Here is a 14,677-nt window from a genome sequence, read left to right on the forward strand (position 1 = left end):
TAACTAATTAAAACACTATATGGGTCAATAATATGTGGGCTGACTAGGACCAGAGGTTACCAATTAGCAACCTCTGAGATATTTTCTAGAGATATCCTGGTATGTTTAGCAGGCAAATAGGAACTATTTATTATTTCCCTTTTCTGATTATTTTCTTCTACTTCTCTGTGTTTAATAAACCCTATCCTGACAACCTGGCAATGAGCTTCTGATATAGTTCTTGCTTTTTATTATTTTTTCAGTTATTGCTTTTTAAACTTCATAATTAAACTATCATCATAATTCTGTCAGATGTCAAAATGAATTATATGTTTTATTTTAACCTCAAAATAGTTACATATCATAATAAAGACTTTACATAGTCTTACAGATTTAATACATTATTCTGGATATTTGAAGACCCCATAAAATCTTCCTCTCCCTTTTCTTTATCTAGCAATCTGACTTAATCTCTTTTAAAATTCTTCTTCTACCCGAATACCCACCTGGGCCTTAGGATAGATAGACTGGTGTACATTTCCTTGACATAGTCTATTTTCCTTTCTACCAAAGCCCTCTGTCTTCTGTCTTTGAGACATCTCTTGCTGATAACAATTCTTGCCCCAGTTCCCATCTCCTTAGAGCAGTCTCCCAACACACATAATAATTTCTAAAATGCATTTTTAAATATATTTATTTAGTCTATAATAAACTAAAAGTGAACTTTCCCAACTTCTTTAAGATCTAAAGCTATTGCACAAACTGACTTTAAAAAACAATCCAGGGGCGCCTGGGTGGCTCAGTTGTTAAGCGTCTGCCTTCGGTTCAGGGCATGATCCCAGGGTCCTGGGATCGAGCCCCACATTGGGCTCCCTGCTTTGCTGGGAGGCTGCTTCTTCCTCTCCCACTCTCCCTGCTTGTGTTCCCTCTCTCGCTGGCTGTCTCTCTCTCTCTGTCAAATAAATAAAATCTTTAAAAAAAAAATAAAAAAATAAAAACAATCCATATATACTTCAAAAAGATGTAATTCAGAATAAGTGTGTTCCATTTATTATAATGCCATATATAACAACCAAAATAACTCAAAAGATAGATACTCAAAACACATTTTTGCCGCCTTAAATTGTATAAGTAAAAAATGTTAACTGAGTAAACTCTTTGGAAACAAAGGAAGATTATCTACTGTTACGGAGAGGTTATTAGATATAATTAAACACCCAGAGTTCACCTGTCAGATGAAAAATAACAGCGCTGCTTTGAGTCTAGTCTGATGTAAATAAACACTGGGCTAGTAATTAATCATTTATAAAAACAAACAAAGTCACTTTAATTGAAAATGGCTAGAAATTTAAAAACTGAGACTATAGAATTTTAGAACAACAAAGGATTTTAGGATGAGCTAGTCAAACGTCCTCATTTTTTTCAAGGAACAAAATGGGGCTTAGTGGAGCTCAAAGTTATAAATTCTGACAGAGCCAGGTCTAATACTGAATGCTGGAATTTAGTTTTATTTTCCCAATCACCTAATGGAAAGCCAGTATCTAACATTTTCTCATTCTGAAAAATTCACAAATGTGATATTTACTATTGCATACTTACATTCTAATTGAAGCACTTTTATTGGCAAAAATATCTCCATTTTAGTATCATCAGAAGATAGATCATCATGACACAAATATGTATTCAGATGTTCCAAAGTTTCTGCCTCTTTCAGATTTAGTCTTCCTTTTTCCCACCACTCTGTGCTTACAGGATTAACTACAAGCCTTTCTTCTTCAATAGAAAATATCTTTTTCAAATCCATAGCAGAATATTGACTGTTGGGCTCTTCAGTCCTTGGCACTTAAAAAACAAAAACAAAAACAAACCAAAAACAAATAGAAACAGTTCACAGGGCAAAAGAGATGAAAAACAAAATAAACAGAACCACACTGAAAATTCCTTATAAAATAGATTTTCACACATTGGGGAAAAAAGTGAAATTTGAAGTTATATAGCTAGTATTTTGTCTTCAAGACACTAGTACTTGTAAAAGTTCAGAATATTATAGCAATAGAAGTCACATAAGGGATTTATTTTAAACTGTGGAAATATCATAAAGTTAAAATTATTCTAATATTTACTAGGAGATATAACCATTATTTTGTTTGAACATTTTAGTAATTACTAAATTAATACATTTGATAACATTTTGAAGAATTAAAGTTAGATTTATTAAATTTGAAATTCTATTTTATTAATATGAACCTAAACTAGAAGATATATTTGATCAGATTTTATGATGACTATCATCCTAGATATTGTGGCACAGAGATGTCCACCTCATTACTTTTAACCTAAATAATAACAAATCATAATGTATGGAGGAACTGAAATAGCATAACTACTCAAATTATTATCTGCATTATAAGCATCAACCCAAAATTAAGATGAAAAATTCTAAAATCCTAATTTTGGAACTGTGTTTTTTATAATGACAGTAACAATAATAAAAAAATAATAAAGCTGACAATACATTTCTACTAATTATACCTTCTCACCTTTACTTTTTGTTTAGCCTTCAAAATCAATTAATCTTTACCTGTGAGCAAAAATGGTTTCAATGAGCTTCTGCAGCTTTCTAACTGCCACACCATCCAGTTTTTGCTAACTGATTCCTCAGCGGTAAGCAAACTACTGAAAAAGAGGAGTTAAAGCCTAATATATTAATAATATTGAGCCTTCTTGTATAATAAAATTTTATTATTTTCTTCTTTTTTAAAAATTTAAATTCAATTAGTCAACATATAGTAGTACATCATTAGTTTTTGATGTAGCGTTCAGTGATTCATTAGTTGCATATAACACCCAGTGCTCATCACATCATGTAATAAAATTTTATTTTAAGAAAATTATTTTTCTAAGTATTTTTTTACATTCAAAAGCAAGTGAAAAATTTACTCTATAAATGTGTAAACTGAAGTAGAGAGTTTCATAGACCAAATTTCATACACTTAATTTTCCTCCCCTTGGAAGTTTTGGCAATTTGTTAGCCTCTTAATTGCTCCTGCTTGCCTATACCTTAATTCCTACCTCTCTGTCCCTCAACGAAACCTGGAGCCAAAGGAGGCTGATTCAGGAGGATTTTAGCACTTCCTTCCATGAAGTGTGCCAACATCAACCCTATAAGCCACTGGTTATACTGGTTATTTTTTAAATTAAAAATATAATTTAAGTAAAATTAATGTGCTTTCCATACAAAACAGTCGCTTTAACACAAATTTTTTACAAAATTGCTGTCCCCCAAGTCCATTCTAAACAAATTCTGGAGCCTCTACTGGCTGAGGGTCAGAATTATGAAAAAGTTCTGTCTGCTCTACTTTCTTAGGAAGGTAAGAGTTTAGCGCTAAAATTTAGTTCAGGTCCTTCAATCTTAGTGGGTGTGTGAATGAGTGATGTATGTCTGTTTGTGTGTTTTGAGGTGCTAGGAAGAGAAAGGAAGAAAGATGCATGACAATTAGTGTAAATCACAGCTTATCAGTAGCTATGAAGTTACTAGCCTTGATAGAGAAGATAACATTAATCCACAAACCCCTTAATCTATGCCCCCAAACCTCTCATTCCAAGGCAAGAATTAATTGTATTCTGTTTCTCTGTTCATATAGAACATATGTGAGCATGCTACTTATAAGTACTGCTAGTTGAGTTCACAGTCCTAGGCAGCAGAAAGCTGTTTTATGTCTAAGCTATCCAATTTACCTACATAACCCAAAATCTAGGAAGAGGGGGCAAACTGTGAGATTCTAGATAATTCTTGAACCTTACCAAGATTTCTTTGACAAGCAGACACCTCAGATTATAGGCAATTACTTTAAAGCAAAAGGAAGGCAAGCCAAGTCCAATAGGAGGCCATAATATAAACAAATACTCTTAATCTTAATGGAACTTTCTGAAGACATGTCTGAATTTGATATATTCTTAGGTCATATATAAAAATATGTTCACAATTCAGTAATCAGTGTAGAAACAAAGTCTGGTGCTACACAGGCTTTTCTTTTTAGCTCCATAAAATCTAGCAGAGTTTGACATGTGGTAAGTACCCAAAATATTTGTTAACTGGATATATTTCCAGCCAAAATGTTGTGTTCTGAAATAAAAGTAATTGGGGACATAAAAGCAAATTAAGAGTACAGTAACATTACATATTATTTTTCCCTTCTGTTGTTTTTTTATTTTAACATTTTTTTCTTTCCTTTTAGATTCACAGTTGAGGTGAAAATCCATTTTTAAGATAGGAATTTTAAGGTGTTCATATTCATAAACCAAACAGAAGTGATTTACCTCTTGCTAATGAATATAGCAGTGATGAGATGACCTCTTTAAGTTGTTTTAGATGGCCCTAGAACATTTGGCTAATTTTAAAATGCTTTTTTGTTCTAACTTAGCCAAATCATAATACATAAATAAGACTTAAGTTTCATAAATTCTAATTAGATAGTTGAGTTACAACAATAAGTAGATATATCACTTGTGTGATTAACAGGAGTTTATGATAGTTAAGTAAATGCTTGTAATATCAGATTGAAATTCAAGATTGTACTAATTTCTGCTAGTTTCTGTTTCTGATTGCAAATCTGCCTTAACAGATGGATTAGGGTATATGGAGTAAAAGAGCACTAGAAAAGACAGTACAGGTCCTGCAAATAAACATCTGCCCCTCAGCAAAGGGACTAAAAGTATTTAAACAAATTATAAGTAGTTTCTGTATTTGTTCCATGAGATTTTTTAGAGTTCATATCTGATATGGGCAGTTCTGGTTCATGGTAGAGTTTTGTATATCACAGATTTATTCCCCAAATGACACAATTCTTTGCCAGAAGATGAAGGTAACTGGGGCCCTCAATACCAGGCTCCTCCATTGTGTGCTGTGACACCTTCCTGAGATCATTAGTAGAAACCTGAGCAGCTAGTGATGAGTTGTTCCAGTTGCTCCCAAATATCCAACAGAATTCTCATTTGACAGATCAGCCAATCATAGCTAAAAACTCAAAACTCAGTACTCAGCTCCCACAACACCCATTCTGGGAACAATTCATTAGAGTCTTGTAGACTTTCTTGTAATTTTCCTGAAAATGTATTATTTTAGGACTCATTTAGTTTCAGGACTACAGTGGGGAAGAAAGAGCTGTGCTGGTTATGCTCCTAGTTTTGTAACTGGTGTAAGAGCACGGGAATGGAATGACAATTCCAGGATAGCAGACTAATCTAACTTAGGACACATTAAGTTACATGTATGCCACATGGTAGAAGATAGCAACCAAAGCTATCTCAGATTCCACCGGAGGGCAAAGTTGCTGGGCCATTAAGCTATACAATTTTGCCTCAAACTAGAATACAATGATCCAGCCTTGCAATATCAATTCTGAGATTACAGACCATTCTGTGCAGTGACAATGGGGTATTGAACAGATTTGTGGATCAATACTTGGTTCTACATGTCTAGTTCCCCCAACACCAATACCACATTGACAGAGGTAAACAAGGTCAGAGGATGTCCTCTGTTAGAGATGGGATGTGATTCCTAGTACTCCTAGGAAAGTAATTTGATAGACAAATCTATTGATGGACGCTATCCACACTGCCCTGTGATCCTTGGCTATTCCTGGTCAGAGAGCTATGACAATCTTTTAGAAGACCTATAACAATCCTAAAAGGTATATACTGTTAATATCCCAATATTACAGATAAGGAAACTGAGGCACAGGGCAATTAAGGTCCGAGCTAGTAAGTGATACAGCCAGACAATCTGGCTATAGTTCAGGGCACTTAACTACTTTTTATGGGCTAAATTTCAATCATATATTGAAGCCCTAACTCTCAGTGCCTCCGAATGTGACTACATTTGGAGAGAGGGCCTTTAAAGAGGCAATTAAGTTAAAATGGGGTGGTTAAGATGGGTGCTAATCCAATATGAATACGAAATTAGGACGCAGACATGCATGGAGGAAAGACTGTAAGAAGAGAAAGAACTAAAATCGAATCAAGTTGAAATCAAAAGGCTATTAATGAATGCAACCAAAAATGGAGGCTGTAACTGCTAGGATAAATGAGGCAAAAAAGAGAATTAGTGATATAGAAGACAAAATGATGGAGAATGAAGAAGTGGAGAAAAAGAGAGATAAACAACTACTGGATCATGAGGGGAGAATCTGAGAGATAAGTGATACCATAAAGCAAAACAATATTAGAATAATTGGGATCCCAGAAGAAGAGGAAAGACAGAAAGGGGGAAGGTATATTAGAGCAAATTATAGTGGAGAACTTCCCTAATCTGGGCAAGGAAACAGGCATTCAAGTTGAGGAGGCACAAGAACCTCCCTCAAAATCAATAAAAATTGGTCAACACCCCAACATACAATAGTGAAACTTGCAAATCTCAGAGACAAAGAGAAAGATCCTGAAAGCAGCTCTGGACAAGAGGTCCACAGCTACAAGGGCAGAAACATTAGACTGGCAGCAGACCTATTCGCAGAGACTTGGCAGGCCAGAAAGGACTGGCATGATATATTCAGGGTGCTAAATGAGAAAAATATGCAGCCAAGAATACTTTATCCAGCTAGGCTTTCATTCAAAATAGAGGGAGAGATGAGGAGCTTCTAGGACAAACAGAAACTAAAAGAATTTGTGATCACTAAACCAACCCTACAAGAAATATTAAAAGGGATCCTTTAAGCAAAGAGAGAGCCCAAAAGTAACATAGACCAGAAAGGAACAAAGACAATATACAGAAACAGTGACTTTACAGGTAATACAATGGCACTAAACTCATATCTTTCAATAGTTTCTCTGAATGTAAATAAGCTAAATGCCCCAATCAAAAGACATAGGGTATCAGATTGGATAAAAAAGCAAGACACATTAACATGCTGTCTGCAAGAGACCCATTTTAGACCCAAAGACACCTCCAGATTGAAACTGAGGGGGTGGAAAACCATTTATCATGTTAATGAACATCAAAAGAAAGCTGGAGTGGCAATCCTTATATCAGGCATATTAAATTGTAAACCAAAGACTGTAATAAGAGATGAGGAAGGACACTATATCATAATTAAAGGGTCTATCCAACAAGAAGATCTAACAGTTGTAAGTATTTATGCCCCTAACATGGAAGCAGCCAATTATATAAACCAACTAATAACAAAATTAAAGAAACACATTGATAATAATACAATAATTATAGGGGACTTTAACACCTCTCTCATGCAATGGACAGATCATCTAAGCAGAAGATCAACAAGGAAACAAGGACTTTGAATGACATATTGGACCAGATGGACTTTGCAGATATATTCAGAGCATTCCACCTTAAAGCAACAGAATACACGTTCTTCTTGAATGCACATGGAACATTCTTCAGAATAGATCACATACTTGGTCACAAATCAAGTCTCAACCAGTACCAAAAGATTGGGATCATTCCCTGCATATTTGCAGACCACAATGCTTTGAAACTTGAACTCAATCACGAGAGGAAGGAAAGAACTCAAATACACAGAGGCTAAAGAGCATCCTACTAAAGAATGAATGGGTCAACTAGGAAATTAAAGAAGAATTTAAAAAATTCATGGAAACATGAAAATGAAAACACAACTGTTCAAAAGGATGCAGTAAAGGCGGTCTTAAGAGGGAAGTATATAGCAATACAAGCCTTTCTCAAGAAGCAAGAAAGGTATCAAATATACGACCTAACCTTACGCCCTAAAGGAGCTGGAGAAAGAACAGCAAATAAAGCCTAAACCCAGCAGGAGAAGAGAATAAAGATTAGAGCAGAAATCAATGAAATAGAAACCAAAAGAACAGTAGAACAGATGAATGAAACTAGGAGCTGGCTCTTTGAAAGAATTAATAAGATTAATAAACCCCTGGCCAGACTTATCAAAAGAAAAGAGAAAGGACCCAAATAAATAAAATCATGAATGAAAGAGGAGAGATCACAAGGAACACCAAAGAAATACAAACAATTATAAGAACATGTTATGAACAACTATATGCCAAGAAATTAGGCAATGAATCACTGAACACTACATCAAAAACTAATGATGTACTATATGTTGGCTAACTGAACATAATAAAAAAAAAAAGAAATGAAAGTAAAAAAAAAAAAAGAAAAAAGAAAAAGAAATAAATTAAATAAACTATGACATCTGAGATAACTGGGGAAAAAAGAAGAGATATATATATACACACACATACATACACACAATGGAATACTACTCAGCCATCAAAATATGAAATCTTGCCATTCGCAATGCATGGATGGAACTAGAGGGCATTATGCTAAGTGAAATAAGTCAATCAGAAAAAGATAAATATCATATGATTTCACTCCTACGTGGAATTTAAGAAACAAAACAGGATTATAGGGGAAGAGAGGAAAAAATAAAACAAGACAAAATCAGAGAGGGAAAAAAACCATAAGAAACTCTTAATCATAGGAAACAAGCTGAGGATTGCTGGGGGGAAGGGGGCATAGGGGCGGGATAACTGGGTGATGGACATTAAAGAGGGCATGTGCTGTAATGAGCACTGGGTGTTATATAAGACTGATGAATCACTGACCTCTACCTCTGAAACTAATAATACATTGTATGTTAATTAATTGAATTTAAACCAAAAAATTTTAAAAAGAAAAAGAAAAAAATAAAAGCTCAAATAAATAAATAAAATCTTTTTTTAAAAAAAGAAGAGAAAGGTAGAAGACAGTTACCTAAGATGAAGCCAAGAAAAGACATCTCATAATGAATTCAACCCTGCTAATATCTTAACCTGAGACTTCTAGCCTCCAGACTGTGACTAAATAAATTTAAATTTATTTACCATAGACTGGGTGTTTAAGCCATTCAGTCTATGGTATTTGTTAAGGCAGCCTGAGCAAATGAATATACTACTACACTGTCTTTCGTAGCAGAGTGCCAATAGAGGCATACCATTAGCAGGTATCCAATGGCAATACCCTAAAAAAATTCTTCTAGTGCCAGAATCTTTACAATTTTTCAAGCTGTTTATTTTTAATGGTAATATGTTCACATAAAAATACTAAAAATATAAAAGAACCTGGCTCTATCACTTACTAGCTTCCATATTGCCACGTTACCCAGCTCCCTTCCAGACACAACCAAAGCTACCTGATTCTTATGTGTCTTTCTAAAAATATTCTATAAATATAAAAACAAGTATGTACAAATGGCCAACAGACATGTGAAAAGATGCTCAACATCACTCAGCATCAGGGAAATACAAATCAAAACCATAATGAGATACCACCTCACACTGGTTAAAACGGCTAAAATTAATAACAGATGTTGGCAAGGATGCAGAGAAAGGGGAACCCTTCTCACACTGTTGGTAGGAATGCAAACTGGTACAGCCACTCTGGAAAACAGTATGGAGGTTCCTCAAAAAGTTGAAAATAGAGATACCCTACGACCCAGCAATTGCACTAGTGGGTATTTACCCCAAAGATACAAATGTAGTGATCCGAAGGGGCATGTGCACCCCAATGTTTATAGCAGCAGTGTCCACAATAGCCAAACTATGGAAAGAGCCCAGATGTCCATTGACAGATGAATGGATAAAGATGTGGTATAAATATACAATGGAATTCTACTCAGCCATCAAAAAATGAAATCTTATCATTTGCAATGATGTGCATGGAACTAGAGGGCATTATGCTAAGTGAAATAAGTCAAGCAGAGAAAGAATTATCATATGATTTCACTCCTATGTGGAATTTAAGAAACAAAACAGAGGAGAGCATAGGGAAAGGGAGGGAAAAATAAAACAAGATGAAATTAGAGAAGGAGACAAACCATAAGAAACTCTTAATCATAGGAAACAAACTGAGGGTTACTGGAGGGGAGGGGGGGGTGAGGGGATGGGGAGGCTGGGTGCTGGACATTAAGGAGAGCACATGATATAATGAGCACTGTGAATTATGTAAGACTGATGAATCACTGACCTCTATCTCTGAAACTAATAATATGCTATATGTTAATTAATTGAATTTAAATTAAAAATAGTATTAAAAATTTTTTAAAGTATGTACATATATATTCATATATTCTCTCTATTTGCTTACTATAGACACTATCCTTTCTAACATTTTTTTCACAGAGGTATCTTGAAAATTGCCTTTATATGGAGGGATTTAACTAAGGACTGATTATTCTGAATTGCAATTTAAGTTCTAGCTATAATCTTTACTTACATTTTACAAACAGGAGAAAATGGAAATGTCTGAAGTCCTGTACATAATGAAGTCATGGAAGAATGTTGGTTTGTTCGATGTAGATGAGTTAATGGCATTTCTAACTCTACTAGAATACAAAAAGTTTAAAAAATAATTAATTACATAAACATTGAATAAAATTAAGTATAGTTTAGAACTTTTTGTAAGTAACTCTGATGCTGATCATTCTGTTATAACAAAAATTTTCAGTAAAAAGACATTTGGGTTACTTGAAATACAAAATAACAGTTTTAAATTTCCATCTATAAGGAATTACACATATATCACATGCTATCTCAACAGTGATAGTGGTGATTTTAAAAAAATACACTGACAACTAAACTTTATTGTTTACTGTATGAGATAAATTCTAAGAGTTTTATGTGTAATAATGCTTTCAATTCTGACAACTTATGTTGTCAGTACTTAGGAGACAGTACTATTTTCATCTTCATACTAAATATTGGTGATGTTAAGTAAATAGTATTAATGGAGACTAAGTCTTCACCTTAGTAAGTCTGGAGTCTGGGTGGCCCAGCAGTTACATATTTATAGGGTGGGCTTGAGAAACTGAAACTCAGTCAGTCTGGTATGACTATTCAGAAGTAGTCAGTGTGTTCCTATCACTTTCATAAATAAAGCAATAAACTTCCAAATAGATGATTAATGTGATTCAATTATAAATGTAACTAAAGGAGCACCTGGCTGGCTCAGTTGGTTAAGTGTCTGACTCTTGATTTTGGCTTAGGTCATGATCTCAGCGTTGCGAGATTAGGTTCCACACTGGGTGTTGGAGCCTGTTTAAGATTCTCTCTCTCCCTCTCCCTCTGCCTACCTTTCCCCATACCCGCTAAAATAAATAAATAAATAAATAAATAAATAAATAAACCAATAAAAAACATGTAACTAAATAATAGTATCATCAACATAGTTAAGAAGCAACACAACTTGGCATTACATTGGAACAAAAGATGATTCAGAGTCCAAAGCTGGTATGATAATAATAGTAATAGTAATGATAGGATTGCTTTGGGTGATTAAAAAGTTAAATTTACAAAAGTGTAACAAGGGTCAGCGAGATCACTAATACTGAGATAAAATATAAAATTTTATTTACTGAACTCTAATATAAGATTTCTGATTTTAATATTAATGCTATTTCCTCCATTCCTCTTCCTCAATCTTTGTAACCTCTGTATATTATTCAGTTTTGATGCTAGAAGGATAATGAGTTAGTGATAGTAACAAATGTAAATGGACAGATAAGAGAAAAAATGACAACTTGGATTGCAATAATCAAATTTTAAACATGAAAACTGTCTTCTAGTAGACCTTACATGTGAATGTATTGTACTTTTACATCAGATATATTAACCACTGATAAACTCAATGTTTCGTCCAAAATTTCTACCTGGTTCACTGTATTCTGGTTCACAATGGCTTTGAATGGCCAAAATCTCTGTGGAGCTGCATTTTATATCCTCAATGTCAATTCCATGCTTGGTAGTAAGTTCTGAAAAGAAAAATAAGAAAGTCTACTATCAGCATAAGTACTACTATCTCAGTTTTTTTGTAATGTTGTCCGTTCCTCTGTGGCAATGACTGTTTTACTTAGTATACCATCAGAGCCAACTGAAGCCTGGGCGTGTACCACCACAGTCCTTCAGTAAAGTCAACTGTCCTTTACAATAGCATTCATGTCCTTTATAATAGTCCTGCTAATAAGCCAATAGGTCAACCTGCAGTTTTAAGCTCTGCTATATTTTCAAGTTCTGGTATGAATTTGATCTTACTCAGGTTGACTTTTCATTCCTTTGCTTTGACTTGTAGGCTAATCAGTAATTCACTTGATTTAGTCTTGTCTACAAGAATTCCTTCAAGTTTGTGGTCTAGTAATGGCAAGCATCCCTGTTCTCAATGGATATCATAAATCACCCTTCACTCCTCCCTAATATTATATATCTTTGATGATTTCAACTGGAATTTATAAAAGGGTAGCTAAATATTTGAGCTTAAATTGTCATTAGAAAGAATTCAATAATATTTACTAAGTCTAACTGGGATAAAAGAATATACAATTTAGGTTATGATTCTCTCAGTCATCTGATTCCATGAATCATAACCTCACTGAGCTTCTCCATATCTAACTAAAGTCAGCACAGAAGTTGTTAGTGCTTTGTCGTCGTTTATAAGAAAACAACTTTAAAAAATTAGTATAGTCATAGGCGATTTAGCTTTATCTGTATAATTATCTTGAAATGGTTGATTTCAGAGATGTGTAAGTTTGCTGTTATATAAGTTAACACACACACACACACACACACACATATATATATGTTAAATTATAAAGAGAAAGACAAGGAGAAAAGAGTCTTATCAACAATAATTCTGAGATTTTACCACGGAACCTGAAGAACACTTCTTAAAAACTTGGAGGTTCAGAAAACAGTTTAATCAACATATTTTTATAACAAACATTATTAAGTAGTTTTTACAAATAATAGATTTTTGAATTTATTCTCACCTATTTTGAAAAGCTTTTCATTTTCATCTGCATAATTTATTATTTCTGGCATTAAGTTTAAGGATTCCTTCAGTTCGGTGAGTGATGGAATATCAACTTCTTGTTTGAGGTTTGTAGGTATTAAGAATTCACACTCAGGCAAAATTGATGGCTGAAATAGTTTAAGTAAAAGAAGCTTTTAGGGAGGTTTTCCAGATAAATATTTCTGGACTCATAAACAGATAAAATTTGTTTAATTAGTGTATCAAATTTTAAGCTAAACATTCAAAATTTTTAATGTTATGAAAACATTTTAAAAAACAGAGGTGTAGTAGCCAAAAATATATTACAAGCAATGTTCTGAGTAATGTCCTTTATGGCCACTGATTACATTAGTGGTGTACAGTGCCCTTGATGCAGAAATCTTTTGGGGTAATAACAAATTGTTTAACTTCTGAATTAAAAATAATCACTGCAATAGATGAGAGATGGCGAATGGGGAGAAGTAAAAAGGGTAGATGAAATGGAATGGATCTTCACTACACTCATTAAATATGCTTCTCTTTCATTCCTACAGAACTAGATTCTATGTGCACAATGCTCAGAGCTAATGGGTGAGGGAGAGGGGGACTAGAGAAAAGGGCTAATTAGTGAATTAATATTGTCACCACGTGTGTTAAAATTTTTAATTGTAAGGAGACCCTTTAAATGCCTTAAGATATCTATATCTGTATCTTTATCTATATCTACAACTCTATTTCCTTTGAATGTTTTAAGAAAAGCCCCAAATATGAAATATTTTCAGTTGTTTCAAAAAAATGTTTAAAGTAACTTTGTAAATGCATCTAATCTATGTGGGCCTAGTTTTTTGAATTTGTTAAATTGCAAAAAGTTACTTGCACTCTCAACTGCTAAAATTCTTTACATACTAATATCATAATAATTATTTCGTGTACTATTGGAACTGTATGCTAAAAAAGGGGGGCTCCTTTGACGAATTTGATCTTTAATATGTGAAGGTGCTATCTTCCTTATTAACCACTGGCAGCACCTAAAATGAAATCTTGGACCATCTTTTTTCTTACTACTTCAGCGAGATCCCTTCTCTTACATAGTGTAAGTGCTGTTTTGTGTATAACTCACAAATCAAAATCAACATTTCTAGCTCTGGTTTCCAATTTTTTAATTAGAATATGAGCACTTAATGTCCTATACCAGGTACATTAATTAAAATCATTAAGAGACGTTTTTAAATTCACTATACCTGGGCTGTACAACAGACCAGTTCAATCAGAATACATCTGAGTAGGACCCAGGCTTCAGTATTTTATTAAAACTCTCCAAATAATTCCAATGTGTAGCAAAGGTTTAGAATGACTACCTTAAAGTAAATTTGACTTCACTATTGATATAGTCAACCCATTACCAAGTCTTTTTTAACTTGACAAGAGTAGATGGCCAATACATATTACTAAAATTATATTATTTGAGCTCTAATGACAACAGGATTCTCTGAAAGAACAGTTTAAAGCAATTTATCTCAATTATTTATTTTTTTAATTAAGCAAATTATGGGGTGTAATTATATTACTAACTTTAATAAAGATATTACTGAAAGTATTACAGTTTCATTTAAACCTACCGTATCTTCTAGCTTTTCCTGACAAAAGTTCTCTTTATCCATGTAAAAATCTTCTTTTACTAGATCTTTCAAATCTCCTTGAAAAGAGAAACATTCCCTTAACAAAAAATAAAACACTAAATTAGTGTTTACTAAAAGCAAGGTACATACTAAATGTAGCAAATCAAATTAAATAATAATTTAATACAATGATTAAAACTGGAATTGATGTAAAGCAATGATAATATATTATTATTGATAACATCTAGACTTGTGAGCATACGAAGAATACGTTCTCCTTTAGAAA

At 33.5% G+C, this 14,677-nt stretch overlaps 1 protein-coding gene across 1 annotated transcript in view; it reads right to left on the reverse strand.

The window, feature by feature from the left end:
* The window catches only part of LOC130543373 (protein shortage in chiasmata 1 ortholog-like), a gene marked incomplete at its 5' end in the record, with an annotated part of 56,713 nt that extends 42,225 nt beyond the window's left edge, over positions 1-14,488 (reverse strand). The window contains 6 exons of the mRNA XM_057310235.1: positions 1,579-1,821; positions 2,561-2,655; positions 10,226-10,334; positions 11,658-11,759; positions 12,771-12,921; positions 14,374-14,488. Of these exons, the coding sequence (XP_057166218.1) occupies positions 1,579-1,821; positions 2,561-2,655; positions 10,226-10,334; positions 11,658-11,759; positions 12,771-12,921; positions 14,374-14,488 (815 nt within the window). The remainder of the gene's footprint in view (positions 1-1,578; positions 1,822-2,560; positions 2,656-10,225; positions 10,335-11,657; positions 11,760-12,770; positions 12,922-14,373) is intronic.
* Between the last annotated feature and the right edge of the window lie 189 nt (positions 14,489-14,677).

This window comes from Ursus arctos, unplaced genomic scaffold, assembly GCF_023065955.2.
Source record: "Ursus arctos isolate Adak ecotype North America unplaced genomic scaffold, UrsArc2.0 scaffold_110, whole genome shotgun sequence".
Lineage (NCBI taxonomy): Eukaryota > Metazoa > Chordata > Mammalia > Carnivora > Ursidae > Ursus > Ursus arctos.